General features: G+C 37.7%; 1 protein-coding gene across 1 annotated transcript in view; it reads right to left on the minus strand.

The window, feature by feature from the left end:
- LOC101855953 overlaps nucleotides 1–14,250 on the minus strand; it is a 48,181-nt gene that overhangs the window by 2,187 nt on the left and 31,744 nt on the right. The window contains exons 13-20 of the mRNA XM_005099862.3: nucleotides 12,366–12,467; nucleotides 11,563–11,685; nucleotides 9,169–9,354; nucleotides 8,636–8,767; nucleotides 7,331–7,464; nucleotides 4,085–4,218; nucleotides 2,208–2,398; nucleotides 1,139–1,235 (exon numbers count right to left, since the gene is read on the minus strand). Coding sequence (XP_005099919.2) covers nucleotides 1,139–1,235; nucleotides 2,208–2,398; nucleotides 4,085–4,218; nucleotides 7,331–7,464; nucleotides 8,636–8,767; nucleotides 9,169–9,354; nucleotides 11,563–11,685; nucleotides 12,366–12,467 — 1,099 coding nt within the window. The remainder of the gene's footprint in view (nucleotides 1–1,138; nucleotides 1,236–2,207; nucleotides 2,399–4,084; nucleotides 4,219–7,330; nucleotides 7,465–8,635; nucleotides 8,768–9,168; nucleotides 9,355–11,562; nucleotides 11,686–12,365; nucleotides 12,468–14,250) is intronic.

A 14,250-nucleotide genomic window follows, 5' to 3' on the forward strand; every position in this document is an offset into this window, starting at 1 on the left:
GATGTTATCCAATCTATGTGAGTGTGAGCCCTGAGCGATGCAGATGGCCAGGGGGTGTGGGTGTAAAATCTCATGAGTGCCAGTGAAAGTGCTCGAGTAGCAAGCCACCACGGAAACTTTCGTGGGTAGCTAAAAGCCAGAGGTGTGGAATTAGTTTTAGTTTTACTACTGCCTGCCACTCTGATCGTACAACCAGCCGAGAAAAGAGTTCCTCAAATCGTTCTTATATGGCAGTGAGGGATGGGATTGGTTGACTGTGCTTGTTGCTCCGATGGGTGGGGTTAAGGGTGGAAGCAAAGGGTTCAGTCGTTTCTGTTTTAATAGGTCAAACAGTGTTCCTATGAAATGCTAGCACATGTGGTAATTGGATAAGTAAGACTGACACATGTCATTATCAGAGAGGATAGTAGTTGAGAAGTGTGAAGTTTTGACCACTGCTTGCCGACCGGACAAACAACCTTTAATCCCACCAGCTGAGCCTTTGAAACCCCCCTCCATCTCCCCCATAAATCCCCTGTCTAAGATGGAAAATATCTAAGATGAAATTGTTTCTGGATCCCTTGCGATTCCGTCTTATGCATGTTTGACTGTATAGCATATAACAAAAACATGTCATCTCACAAATAAGCAATTAATTCTCTCAAACAAAAGATAGTGAGCACTTTACCTACTTGTCTCCGCCAAGCCGCTCCCAACAGCTCACAGACAGAACTGCTGTGCCGGTAAAATTAGCTGCTAGCAGCAACTCAGGAACCTCCCTTTACGAAGACTTAAAGGTCAGACTACTTTTCAGCAATTGCTGAAAACAGGTCGCTTTTATCAGGAGTTCATTCATTAGATGAAGAACTATCAAAATAGGTTCACTAGTTTTGATTTAATAATCAATTTGGTGAAGTATATAATGTCATTTTTAGATTTCATACCAAAAGAGGGCTCTGTCATTTTTTTTTTTGCAATTCAAAGGTATGGAGGAAACAATTAGAGATCAAACAAAGATATAAAATCTCCTCAGTCTGTCGGGGACGTTATTGAGCTTTCAGTTGGTTGTTTTTTCTTTGCTCCAAGGATAAAAACCAATTCTAGTTAAGTAATATATAAAAGTTTACAAGGGGTAATCCTTTGTAAATTTAAAAATTACCTACACTCCAAGAGCTGCAATAGTTCCCTGTATTGGGTCACCTCAGTTGAGCTAACTACAGTGAAGGGTGGGACTCTTTCTTTTGCAACAAATTCTTCTGAAAATGGAAGACGATTATACCTCCTATTAAAGGTGAAAAGACAAGACTACAAATGAGTTTGTACCCAATACATCAACTTCCCTCAGCACTGAGCATAGTGCTGACATTAATTTCCATCTCATAAAGGGAAGCATTGGAAGTTTATTCCCTTTGCTTGCTTGATAATTACATATGAATGTGTAACTCAAGGGAACCTTCCCATGCGGCACCGTACACCTGTAGGTCGCACATATTGTCATGAGCCACAGAACAATGTCAAACAAAATCTTTCAGTAAATATTCATCCCACACAGGAGGGCTGAAAAACTTTCTACTATTTACCATGATCAAAAAGGATAGGATTCATGAAAGTAAAAAATGCTAGCAGCACCTAAAATTAAAACAATGAAAAGCTTCTTCAGTTCTGAGAATTCAGTATTAGTTCAAATGTGTAATATATATAGGAAACAGAATTTGCGAATAAAATCATAGAACATTCTATTTTTAAAAGCACATTAGTTTCTCTAAGTAACAACAGTTTGAATTGAAAAGTTTTGACATAAACAAAAAAAATCAAGGAATAAAACAGACATCACAGACAATAAGCATAATCATACCTCACACAGGATATACACAAATGCATATTAGAAATTGTTCTGAATCACTTAATTTTAGTCGCATTTGAGAACAACTGATCCAGCTGCCAGAGGTTGTATAGAGAAATATGTTTTAATGGAACAGTAACACAGAAATGGATCAAGGCAAAGACAATTTCGCAAAAAGAAAAAGTACCTCAAACTATTTTTTTAAAATTTAAGCAACACAGGAAAAAGTGTGGTAAAAATTATGGTAAATTTTTAAAACACAATTAAGTGCAATATGCACTTTGTGATCAGTACACTTTTTAACAATAGAAATGAAAAACAGAAAAACGGGAAAACAAAGATTATTATGTTTATTAGGTACAAAAAGTAAACTTTCTGCACTTACCTTTAACAACATCATCACCAGCAAAGAAAGAATGTAAGCCAATATAAGGAATCTTTTCAAGCTGACAATGCTCTTTGGCTACTGAAGCTGCTGATGGGCTGTCATCGTATTCCAACACCAAGGAAAATTCACTGAGAAATTCCTCAGTGAGTATTGTAGGAATGTCCGAGACATAGACAACTGTTTTGTCTCTGTGAAACACAATAAGTACAGGTAGAGAATCAGGTTAAAACATTCTAAGACTTACAATACAGTAGTCTCCGCCTAAGATACCAGTGCAAGGAGCAATGCTAGCATGATCTCTGCCAACGCAACAATGGAAGAATCCATGGTCACTCATGTTCAGGCCCACAACTGGTAAAATGGTCTCCCTTTACTCAAAAATGAACTGACATGACCCCTGGGTGGGTCTGTGACTTATGGCGAGCAAAGTAGTGGTCAACCTTGATGGTCAATCACAGAGGCATGAAGCTAGCCATTTTCACTTATTATCCTATCCTGAGTCTCAAGATCTATGCTTATCCAGTTGCTCCTCCCTTTAACCTCGAGTCTCTCCACCTTTGTCCTTATACACGATTGTGTTGTGACCGCACCAATTAAAATTCAGTCCGTCTAGCAAAGTCAGGAGTGGAGACGACTTCTGCAATGGTCAGGAAGAGTTCACAGTTTGATGTGTTCCCGCCTGTAGCGAACTTGTAGGCCCTACCCACCCAGAGAGTGATGTAAGTATAGATGGAGAGCTCAGAAGCAAGTGCGATGTTTGGGAAAAACAAATTTGTCGGCAGGTTCACATCTTTACCACACACATAGGTGAACTCCAACCAGAGCCATTGAAAATCAGCAAAACTTGTATTATAATGTGATGAGCAGTTTTGAGAAGTAATATGAAAGCAAAATGTTACCATTAAAGGAAAGAGGAGAAAAATGTAACTCTTTCTCAAAGACACAAAAGAGAGCTCTGGGTCATTACAAAATATAAAGCTTTACCTATATAGATTTATCTCAGCTTCACCTTGCTATGTGAGCAATCTGAGTAAGTGTAAGTATTGACATGGGTGTAAAAACATTACGAAGTGTTGGCCATTGTAGCTCGAGCTAACCTCAGCCATAAACATTGGTTTTCTTTGTTTAATTCAGGTATATAATTTGCTATTGCAAATAGTCAGATGAAACAAGCTTAAAAGATAGCTATGTGAAGTCAGAAAATGAGGATAAATCATTGCAAAATTAAGGGGTTTTTTGTTTTGTTTTTGGTAAGTGTATTACGGCGCTTGCAATGCATAAGGTCATATAAGTGCGCGGGACACATTAACTTAAACATTTTCAGTTCGTAGGTAATTTTGAATTATGCCTGGGTGGCGGTCGAAGCCTACTCTTATCGATTTTGGACCACCAAGGGGATCTTTAACGTGCGCAACTTGCACACAAGACCTCTGAGATTTTTCACCCTTGTCCGAGAAGGTTAGGTGTAGATCTTTCCAACCGTAAGATCACGGATGTGGCTGAATTTTGAAAGACAGCAGTTAGAAATGGCCAAGGAGTAGCAGTAGAAAGGCTGCAGAAAGAGTCAGGAGCCCAGAGGAGCAAATGTGGTGAGGGAGTGGGGGCAGAAAGCGGAGACGACAGCAGACGATAGAACATTGCTAGAGAGCAGGAAAGGAGGTGAAATGAGACAATTTAGAGAAAAACAATTTCCATCGCCATCCGGATTCGAACCCGGGACCTATTGAATGGGGGGCCAACACCTTAATCTCTAGGCCATGAGAGCCCCCCCCCCCCCCCCCACCCTACCCAAAATAAAGTAAAATACATTTCAGCATCAAGGTTGATAAGAATAACACCCTAAATGATATGACTGAAATTGGTGGTTTACTTACTTTGTGTCAGAGGCAGAGTTAATCTTCTGCTGTCTGTCCTTTATGACCGTAACAGTTAAGCTTCCTGATTCTGATAAGTAGTTTGTGACTACTCGGAGAAGTTCAGGTACTTGCTTGACAATTATGACGAGAATCTATGAAAGAGAAAAATTAATGCTTATATGAAAAATGCAAAGCTTTAATTTAAATTACTAAAACAATCAGGTGATATGCAAGTAACATATCGTCAGTCACCTGATAAAACCGTGAATTCCATAATTTTTCAAAAATCTTTTTTTTTTTGTTGTTGTTGTTGTTTTCTTTTTGCATATTTTGATAGTGCTCTGTGAGATTCATGTCCCTGTAAAACTATTTTTCAATTATCTCAACTCTAACATGTAATCTGACGTATCGTGAATAAACACAGTGTCTCAAAAGTCTGATGAAACCGTAAACCCCACACCTGTGTGGAATTCACGATCTCATCAGTCGGTTTATGACTCTCGGGGCTGACCGTTGGCTCCACGAACACCTCTTTAGACCATTGAAAAAGCGTTTAGTAAACACAATGGTCTGTCAGTATTCACGGTTTCCAAGCCAAAGATTATAATTTATGGTATCGACAGCATGCGTTTTGCGGGAAAACCTCTCAGTCGCATGGTCAAAATATTTGTTTCCTAGATGCAGGACAGGTATTGTTTCATAACGACTGTCAAATTCGAATGTGTAATGTGTGTGCCCTTCTTGTAGTAGGTAACACAATTTTGATCTTGCTCGTTCGCAAAAAAATAAATAATAATAACGTAGTCAAGTTTAAATTACAAGTATATGTCCGTGATGTACACAATCCAAACCTGTTTGACATTAAAAGCTCACTGATTAGACATCAGAGTTCCCTAACGAGAAAAGGAAATTTGCGAAGTCGAGCAATGTGAACCACTTTGGACATCAAAGAAAAACATCCAGCAGGGAAATAGTAGAAAAACCAGACCTCATTGAAAAAAAAGTGTCATTCAAAGTACACGATGCCTTGGAACAGATCAAAGGTTGGGTTTTTTTAACCTACGAGAGAGAGAGAGAGAGAGAGAGAGAGAGAGAGAGAGAGAGAGAGAGAGAGAGAGAGAGAGAGAGGCCAGCAATAAGCAATATAAATCGAGAGATAGGACTATTAACGAACTGAAACTCAGATGTGCTTGCTCAACCAAATCAAAAGACTACTCTCTATTAAAAGATAAAGCTAGAACAACTAGTATATGACTTAGACATGAGGAGACAGAAAGACCTAAGTGAACGGTCTTCTCAACACAAAAGAGTACGATTTAAGCAAAGGCGATACACCAAACTGAAAGCCGCACGCACTTGGGTTTATTATTTGAAACAGAGTGACCAGAAGATCAAAGTTGGCAGGATGCTGATATCTATGACCGGGCTCACTCATTGAAAATTGTTCTACAAGAGCCCATGCCAGTTGCATTATCGCCTTGCTCACCTCGTACGGACGAACACTTTCCATTATTCCCTACCCTGGGCTAACTTCTTCATATTTTTCAAACATCTTTCCACTTTTCTGTTCATCATTCTCTGCGACTTTTCTACAGGTTCCACATGGCCTTCCCTTAATCATTTAACCTGTGGACTCCAAGTTAAAACTTTCTTTGTTGTGTAGCTGTCTGATTTCCAGATGGTGTGCTCAGCCCAATCCATCTCCACTGCTTTCTTCTGTCTTAAAATGTTCTGCTTAATACTTCCTCATTGGTGACTGTCTGTCCACCTGATCCTGAAGAACTTCCTCAGGCACTGGTTGATGACAACCTAGATCATCCTGCACTTCGTAAAGAGTGCTTTAGAAGAGCCCAACCCAGCTGCACGCCAAACAATCCACAAGGGGCGTGCAAGCCAAGGAGTTTCTATTCATATTTGTGGACATGCTTCCGAAGGTTCCCTCCCAGTATTGCAAGCAAAGCTGTGGAAAACTGTATCTTGAACCCTGGTTTTGTAATCTGTCGGAGCTTCATTGTTTTACAAAACAGCCTGCACAGGCCAGGGACAATTTGTCTTGTATGCCAGACTCAAATATGTGCTAGATAAAAAGAACATGTTGATTTATGAGAGAGAAGTCCACAGACAAGGAAAACTTAACAAAAGTTCCCCACCACTGTATCAAGTAATTTTCAGGATCTGAGAGATAAAAAGAGTAAGATAATGAAAGATGATCATTCAGTCATCCAAGGGGTATAGAAGTTTGATACAAATTAAGTTCTCAACCCATCCACCCACTCAGTCTGTTAATTTCATACTCAGTTTTAAATTGGCCTCTCCTATAAAATTTGCTTCGTGTGGAATTCGTGATTTCATCAGGCGACTGACGATATTTCAAATAACGATAGCCACCAGACTCTAAAATAATTTCTGGAACTTTTGGAACAGCATTCAAAAGGACATCTTAGTATCAATAATAGAACTTCATAAAAACACCAACCCAACCAACAGGTTTTTTTCAATTCTTCCTCCCAGTTAAAATTTGCGCAATGTTTATATAAAATTATTTTCTCATTCCTCATCCCTCATTAATCTGTGACAAACTCTTAAGAAAAACAACAATGCACCTACCTTATACTCTGATAAATTCCATACAACACAAGTGTATAATGGTGAGTCCATAAGCAAGATCCAATTAATAGAACACAACATACACACACAACTATCCATATATTTTCCGACAGCTTAAAGCTATAGATAATACAAGTAAATCTTCACATCTTCGAGACAAGCTCATTGAGCTGTAGAGAAATATTGAAACAACTGAGTATACAATTACAGTCAAGCCTGTCCAGATGACCACTCACGGCGGAGGAGGAAAATCGTCATCTTAGGCATGTAGTCCTCTTGGACCATGTCATTATAATATAGAAAAAAAAGCAAGGGGGGGGGGGCTGCTCAGGTGATTATCGGGAACAGATGGTTGTTTATGCAGGTTCAACGGAGTTCTACTATCCTGTCGTAAGCTGACAAAGTGCCTTTTTTAAAATTCGGCGCCAAATGTTTTATTTGCAATTTTGAAAGCATGATTACTTACCTTACTTGTGTGAAAAAAACAAAGTGAAACTGTGACTAGTTTTTTGATAAATTAGAAATCAAATTCAGGATCACTCTAGTTTTAAATGGCTACACTTCTGTGAATCACTCTATTTCTAAATTGCCAAACTTCTGTGAAGAAAAAAAAGTTGTTTTGTCAAGTTGACGGCAGTATTGTACCTCCTGTATTACCTTTGACTCGGGGCTTTGTGCAGCAAACGTGTGCACTTGGTCAATCATCACAGCAAGTTTAGGGTGCTTTATACTGGCCCTCAGAAATTTACACTGCCATTGGAACAGATGTTGACGTAGATCTTCTAAAGTATCTGCAACACACATCACATGACAGCTGCTAGATCTAGCATTCGCAGATAAAGAGTCCTTTCTTCTCCATTTTACCCAAAATATTTTTTCTGAAAATTCACTTCAGTTCTGAACCTCTAAAGACCTTAATTAGTAGGCTAAGTTACACAAAATAATTTTTTAAGTGATTATCAAGTTTTAAAATCCATTTGATATTTAATCCCGTATCACTTCTTTGGGTGCTTATCTAATCAATTCCAGATGTGTTAACTGGGAAAAGATAACTTATTAAGCTTATACTGCACCACCATCAAAAGACAGAGAAAAATGTGAAGATGATACATGTACTGAAGAAGGTGATATTGCTGCTACTGTTGCTGATGATGATGATAAGGATGAGGAGGAAGAGGGAGAGGAGATGGATGAGGGAAGAAAGGGGAGAGATTGATAGATAATGAATAAATATGTTGAATGTCCCAAGAACACAATTTATGATGACTACAAAGAGCCAAGTCAAGAATCTTGTCAACATTATAGCCTCTCATCTGCTTTTCAGGACAGCCTTATTCACATCTACAAACTTGTGGAGATTTTTTTTCTTTTTTTTGGAAAGTGTTTTACAGCGCTAGCAACTGCATAAGGCCATATATGAGCGTGAGGGACACACCAAACATTTTAGTTGGTAGGAAATTTTGAATTTTCCCCGGCTGGCGACCAAAGCCTACTCTTATTGATTTTAGAAAACCAAGGGATCTTTACGGGACCTTTGAATGACAGGCGAACACCTTAACCTCTAGGCCACGAGAGCCCCCTTTGTGGAGATTAAATTTAAAAACAAATTCATATTTTTGTTCAAGAACACATGACAAAGATAGTGGAAAGTCTAACACATCACATCAGGACAGCTTCTAACTGATGTTAGTATTATATTAAGGCATTTGAGGGGGGGGGGGGGAGAGAGAGTGCAATCATGTGACAGAGAGATGATCTAAAACCTCCATTCAAAGAGCATTTTTATTTTTATTTGAAAACTGTGTTTACTTTTTGAGAGCTGAACTGAACTGTGCATACTTATAAAATGTCGTTTAAAGACTTGAATTATTATTTCTATCAATCTTTGAAAAGGAAAAAAACCTACTCTATCATTTTAGAATGTTTGATTATCTGTAAATCATTATAATTAAGCAACAGTACCTCCTAAGCTTAAAGAACTTGAATCCGCAGTAGTAGAAAGATAAGTTATCACACTTTCAAAACATGCATTGAGAAGAAGTTCTGCCGCAACCCTGTGAACGTGAAGTACTGAAAGGCTTTTGGAGAGATCTCCTGAAAAAAAGGAAACAATGATATTAATGTTTAATTTTGAAAACTTTCTCTCTAAACACCCCTTCCTCTAAGAAACGTCATATAAAATGAGGAAGTGTATAGCAATTAAAGTTTTGTTTATGCAATAGCTTACCTCTATAACCTCAAACCTACCAGCTACAAAGTTGGATTGAAGAAAAGCATAATACGAACTGACTTGTCACAAAAAGCCACTATACTCTTTTTCAAAAATCGTATTAAGAGAGATATAATTACAGCAATTAAAAATGCCCCCAACACATCAAATACCTTAGGTGCTGAATAAAATGCAACCATAGAATTTCTGTAGATAGCGGGGGGGGGGGGTGTAAGTATCAGAGCCAAGACAATATCAATATAAACCACACCACTGGTCAACTTACTATCCTCTTTGCTTATTGTTTGCTGACTAGAACACTGCTGTCGCATTCCTTTCAGTAAGAAGCGTGTTATACCCAAAGGCACAGATAAGAGCGAGGTTCCTGGCTTGATCAGAGAGCTGGCCTTTACCCTTTCAAAATGTGGAGCTACAGATGCCAGTAAACACTGCATTGGTTGTTCGAAATGTCCTGAAAAACATATTGAAAAGAAACTTAGATTCTAAAAGCTTTTAAGTGTTCTGAGTACCTTACACTCATCAATACATTTTATATCATTTAATACAATACAGCCTACTTTGACTGTGGCTAAAAGCAGAAATAATATGGTGATATGCAAACAAATTAGACTCCCAATCATAAATTTGTCCACAGGCAAAGAGCCTCACCATTACAGCACAGCAAAGATGACACCACAAGATGGTTTGCATTGTCCATTGCAGCACAGCAACGATAACACACTTCAAAATGGTTCCCTCTGTAAGAATAATGTTCTTGACCCTCAACATGCACTTTTATAGACGTCACCATCAGTCAGTGCTGATTTAAAAAAGCAGTTCTTTCAGAATAATCTCTGCTTCTACTCTATACATACAAGATACATCACTCCCTAATAAATGTATAAAACCAGCAACGACAGATCTGTCATTTTCAGCCTTTTTTAAGAAAAAAATTTAAAACTTTTAATAGAAGAGTAAACCACCTTGAGGTGTACAATCTTCGACCATAGAAGCCTAATTAAACCTCTCAGACCGTGAAAACCGGGAATATTCAAAACATCAACTATGCCGGATTACCGGTAATTGGGAGGCCGTGTCATAAAATCATGTCATATTTAAAAATAGCCAGCTAGTCAGCTCTAAACTCCGCATTTAGTGCGAGAACTGATCATGGCAAATGGTAGACTCCATGAGGTTGGACTGCAGTGTTGTTTGTCTTCTAAATTTTGGATTTTTATTGTCATGAAGAGACGTGCTGATGAACCAAGCACTTCGAGAGAAAAGAGGGTTAGGTCTCAACTGTTTACCACACAATAAGTGCTTGAAGACCAATCCGATTATGAAGGAGATCTTGATCATGACTTCGAGAGCAGTGGTAGTAGTAGTGATGAAAGCATGGACTTGGACGATAGTGGCGATGATGAACAAAATGCGTTTCTGCACACTTTTGATCAGGAAGCCAGGTATAGGGGGAAGTTCGGTTCAGGGGGTTAGGTCCGACAGGATTAAGAATAATAATAAATGACATTTATATAGCGTTCAACCTGATCAAAGTACACAGGCTCTGGGCGCTTTACAAAACAATACAACAGTAACATAAAGGTTGTGTTCTGACCATAACAAAATTTCTCCGAATATTCATCTTATCAATTTAAAAACAGAAATAACTTCAGCTGACACTTGAATGATCAAAGGATTTGATCTCTTTTAAAGTACTTGGCAAAGCATTCCAGGTTTTGGGGCCTTGTTGATATTCAATGCCCTTTCACTTATTGTTTTAAGGTTCATAGATGGTTAAAAAAAAATCTTATTGGCAGCTGATGACCTTAAACTGCGAGTTGGAAAGCACAGTCTCAAAAGATTTGATATATATGATAGCGCATTATCATTCAATTAGAAATCTAGTGATAGATTTTTAACAAATGTGAGGCAGCGTGGTGGAATCAGGCTCTTGTCAAAATAATCAAAGTGAAGAAACTGGCATTTTTCTGCTAGTTTGTGAATTTTTATCGAATTTTTATTTTTTAGCTCAACACCTTGCATGCCCATTAAAGAACTCATTTCTGAGTGGATTTTACTGAAAATCATTGATTAAAAGCACAAAAAATTTTAATGTTTATTTACAACAGGCCCTTAAGCTAAGGAAATAACTAATTTTTGGTGGTCATTTTCTCACTAATTTACCTCTGAAACCGGGTGACCACCACCTCCTTCATTCGCAAGTATCACGACTTATATTCAAGATAAATGAATATTTTTTTTCATCCAAAAAAAGACAAGAGAACAAGCTTTAAGATGATACCAATAGCTGTACATGCCCAAAAATTGATGTGAGCCTGATTCCACCACGTCGTGACACAAATTGTTAATACTATTTTTTCGAGGGGTAGAAGAATTTGAAGAAATTCAGAATACCAGTTAGTACATTGTGAAATGCATCTTTCCTAAGAGAAAACGTGTCATTTAGGAAATAGAAAATTAAAAAAAAAACTTGAGTGGTCAATAAAAATGAGTTTAAAAAACTGCTTTTAAAGAGAGACATAATGCATCCAATAGAAAATATTTCAGATCAAATGAGTCAACTCATCTTAATTACTTCAAAGATAAACTTTGTGAGATTCTTCTATCAAATTAATGGCCAATTCACAATGATCCCAAGACGTTCAGAAGTGTTTCTTACCTGCAAATGGAACTTCAATTGACTTGAACATTTCTGTTTGGGGGCTTCTTATTTTTTGCTCCCTTGATACCATTTCAAGGCTGGGATGTAAAACCTTTTGATCTGATGATGATGGTAGTCTTGCTAGGTAAAGAAAAGAAAATGAGATTCTCAAAGTTTTTCATATCTTTTCCATCCTGGCTCAGAATGTATCTCTAACTAAATCTGAGCCTGCCTTTCAAGATTGAGTTCCAAGGAGTGAATATTTTAACGTGCAATATTATTGTTCCATGAAAAGTACTTAATCAAAATTATTAATCAAGAAACAGCTAAAAAGGATCACAAAATATATTGTTAAATTTGCATGGCTTTTAACGAATGGATAACTACAAGACAAACATTTATGACGTATACTCGTTCAATTTCTAACTTGCACCAATCCTTGCTTGATGCTAGATCTAAAAAACTAAGTGTTGGTTTCATTTTGCGCTTGATGAAAAAGGTGACGATCCAATGTTGTATATGGGTGGTCACCATAGATGTATGGTGGTCACACAGAAGTGACAAAGGTGTAGACAACTGAACTGATATACAGTCCCCGCAGGTATGTGTTTGATGGTTTAGTTTTCCTGTATCAAGCGAAGCATGCTGAACATATTACTTGTTTATTCAGTTTGCATACATCTTAAAAAACAAAACAAAAACAATTACATTCAAGTCCAGACAGTGACATTGAAGCAAATAAAAGTGGTGAACATTTCTTCAATATCAATGATAATAGCAACTTCACACTTCAATTTGGTTAAATTGCTATGTCATAGTACCTTTCTTTGGGGAAGAATTCTTGGACAGAACGTGCATAAAAGAATCTAATGGAGCCATATCCATTGTGAAGTCATCAGCAGCCATCTCACAATTTTGTCCAACTGAAGATGAAATAAGCATAATATGAAGAAAGAAAGATAACAGAGTAGATATTAAAAGTAGATCACATTCAGATTTCTTTTAGTCACGAAGTTCTATTTTCTCCTCTCCCCCTTATCATAAAAAGGCTTTTCAGGTGATCTGACTTATCACCGATGACCCAAGCAAGTGTTTCGGCTTCAAAATATTGTGGGCTATTTTCATATGTCAACAATGTACCACTCCGAGGTCAAATGGTCCAAACTATCATCTGTGAAGTACTGTTACATTCTTTGCAAAGGGCTAGTTTGATTCCTATGCAGGGAAAATATTTAATCAAGAATGGCTTTCTGCTTGGATGTATCTCCACATGGCTCCTGTTGACTGTTGATCCCAAGTAGGTAAGGTCAAATCAGCCAATCTTCAAAAAGATTTAATTCATTGTGTCAATGAGGTGTTCAAAATGTTCAAATAAAGCAATAAAAAGTACCCAGTCTCTCCCATAAGACAAGAGCGGAGTTGGTAGTTTAGTGGTTAGGCTGCCAGACTCACAACCAAGAGGTCAGAAGCTTAAATCTCAGTGTTGTGACCCTGGGAAGGGCACTTTACACAAATTTCTCTGACTTTAACCAGGTGAGAATGGGTATCCATCTAAAAGCAGTGAAAGGTTTTGTCAGTATACGTTGGAGTCTGAGAACATGCAAAATGACAGCCTGCTTCCCAGGAAGATGAGAAAGTTCTTGACTGTTACAAAATCTGTCAGGGTAATAATAAAGTGTAAAAGGTACATAACCTACTTTTTAGTAGGAAAAAGTGCTGTACAAATGCAATCTAGTTATCATTCACATCTATAGTCATCATTACTCTTTCTCTACTTTAAATGAATGGCCACTGCTATCACAAAGTGAAATTTCTTTTCTGGACAGAAATGATGCTTGATATTCTTAGGACAAATAGTAAAAATTAAATACACGTTGCCAATAGCAAACTTTTACCAGCAAATTGGGAAGAGGAATAGATACAAGACATTAATTCAAAGAACATGACGAATTCCAAACAATATTAACATCTTTGTTACATTCATTCAAAATCAAGAGAAAGAGCAAATGTGTTTTTTTTATATATATATACTATGTCACATTTTTAAGTATACACTGTGTTAAAATGAAAATAGCTAGTTTCACAACAAGTCGATATTCTTTAAAATTTCAGGAATACGAATTCAATCAATTTTAAAAACGGAAAAAAAGCAACAACAGTGCGGAATGTTAGCATAACAGATTTATTCATGAATTACAAGAGTGTGGGGGTGGTCTACAAAAGTAACACGATCAGTAGCGTTGATGACGGCCTGACATCGTCGTCGCCTTGAATCAATCAATCGCTGCATTGCCTGCTGAGGGATGTTATTCCACTCTATATGCGACGCTCTCTCAAGTTGAAGAAGTATCTGAGGCTGGTGTAGTCGCATGTTGTTCAACTTATCCCTGGTTCTTCTTGCAGTTTTGAAACGATTCCGTAGATGCGACAGGCGTATAAAAAGATCCTCTCTTGGAGTAGTTTTTCTTCTCCCACGTTGACGTGTCGATCCTTGCCTGATTTTGGTGTTTTCTCAGGATCCCCCCCGCGGATCATTCCAACGAGCTGATTTCGCACATTTTCTCGTACTGCGTAACATCATGAAACGTAGGCAAGACAAGTTTTCTCACTGGCGAATTGTTACAAAAATGGCAAAGCTTTGATGTGGGCTTCTTGTTTGAACAAATCATTGCCGTATCATGGTTAATTTTCAAAAAACACGAAACA

The sequence above is a fragment of the Aplysia californica genome, unplaced genomic scaffold, assembly GCF_000002075.1.
Source record: "Aplysia californica isolate F4 #8 unplaced genomic scaffold, AplCal3.0 scaffold00228, whole genome shotgun sequence".
Taxonomy (NCBI): Eukaryota; Metazoa; Mollusca; class Gastropoda; order Aplysiida; family Aplysiidae; genus Aplysia; species Aplysia californica.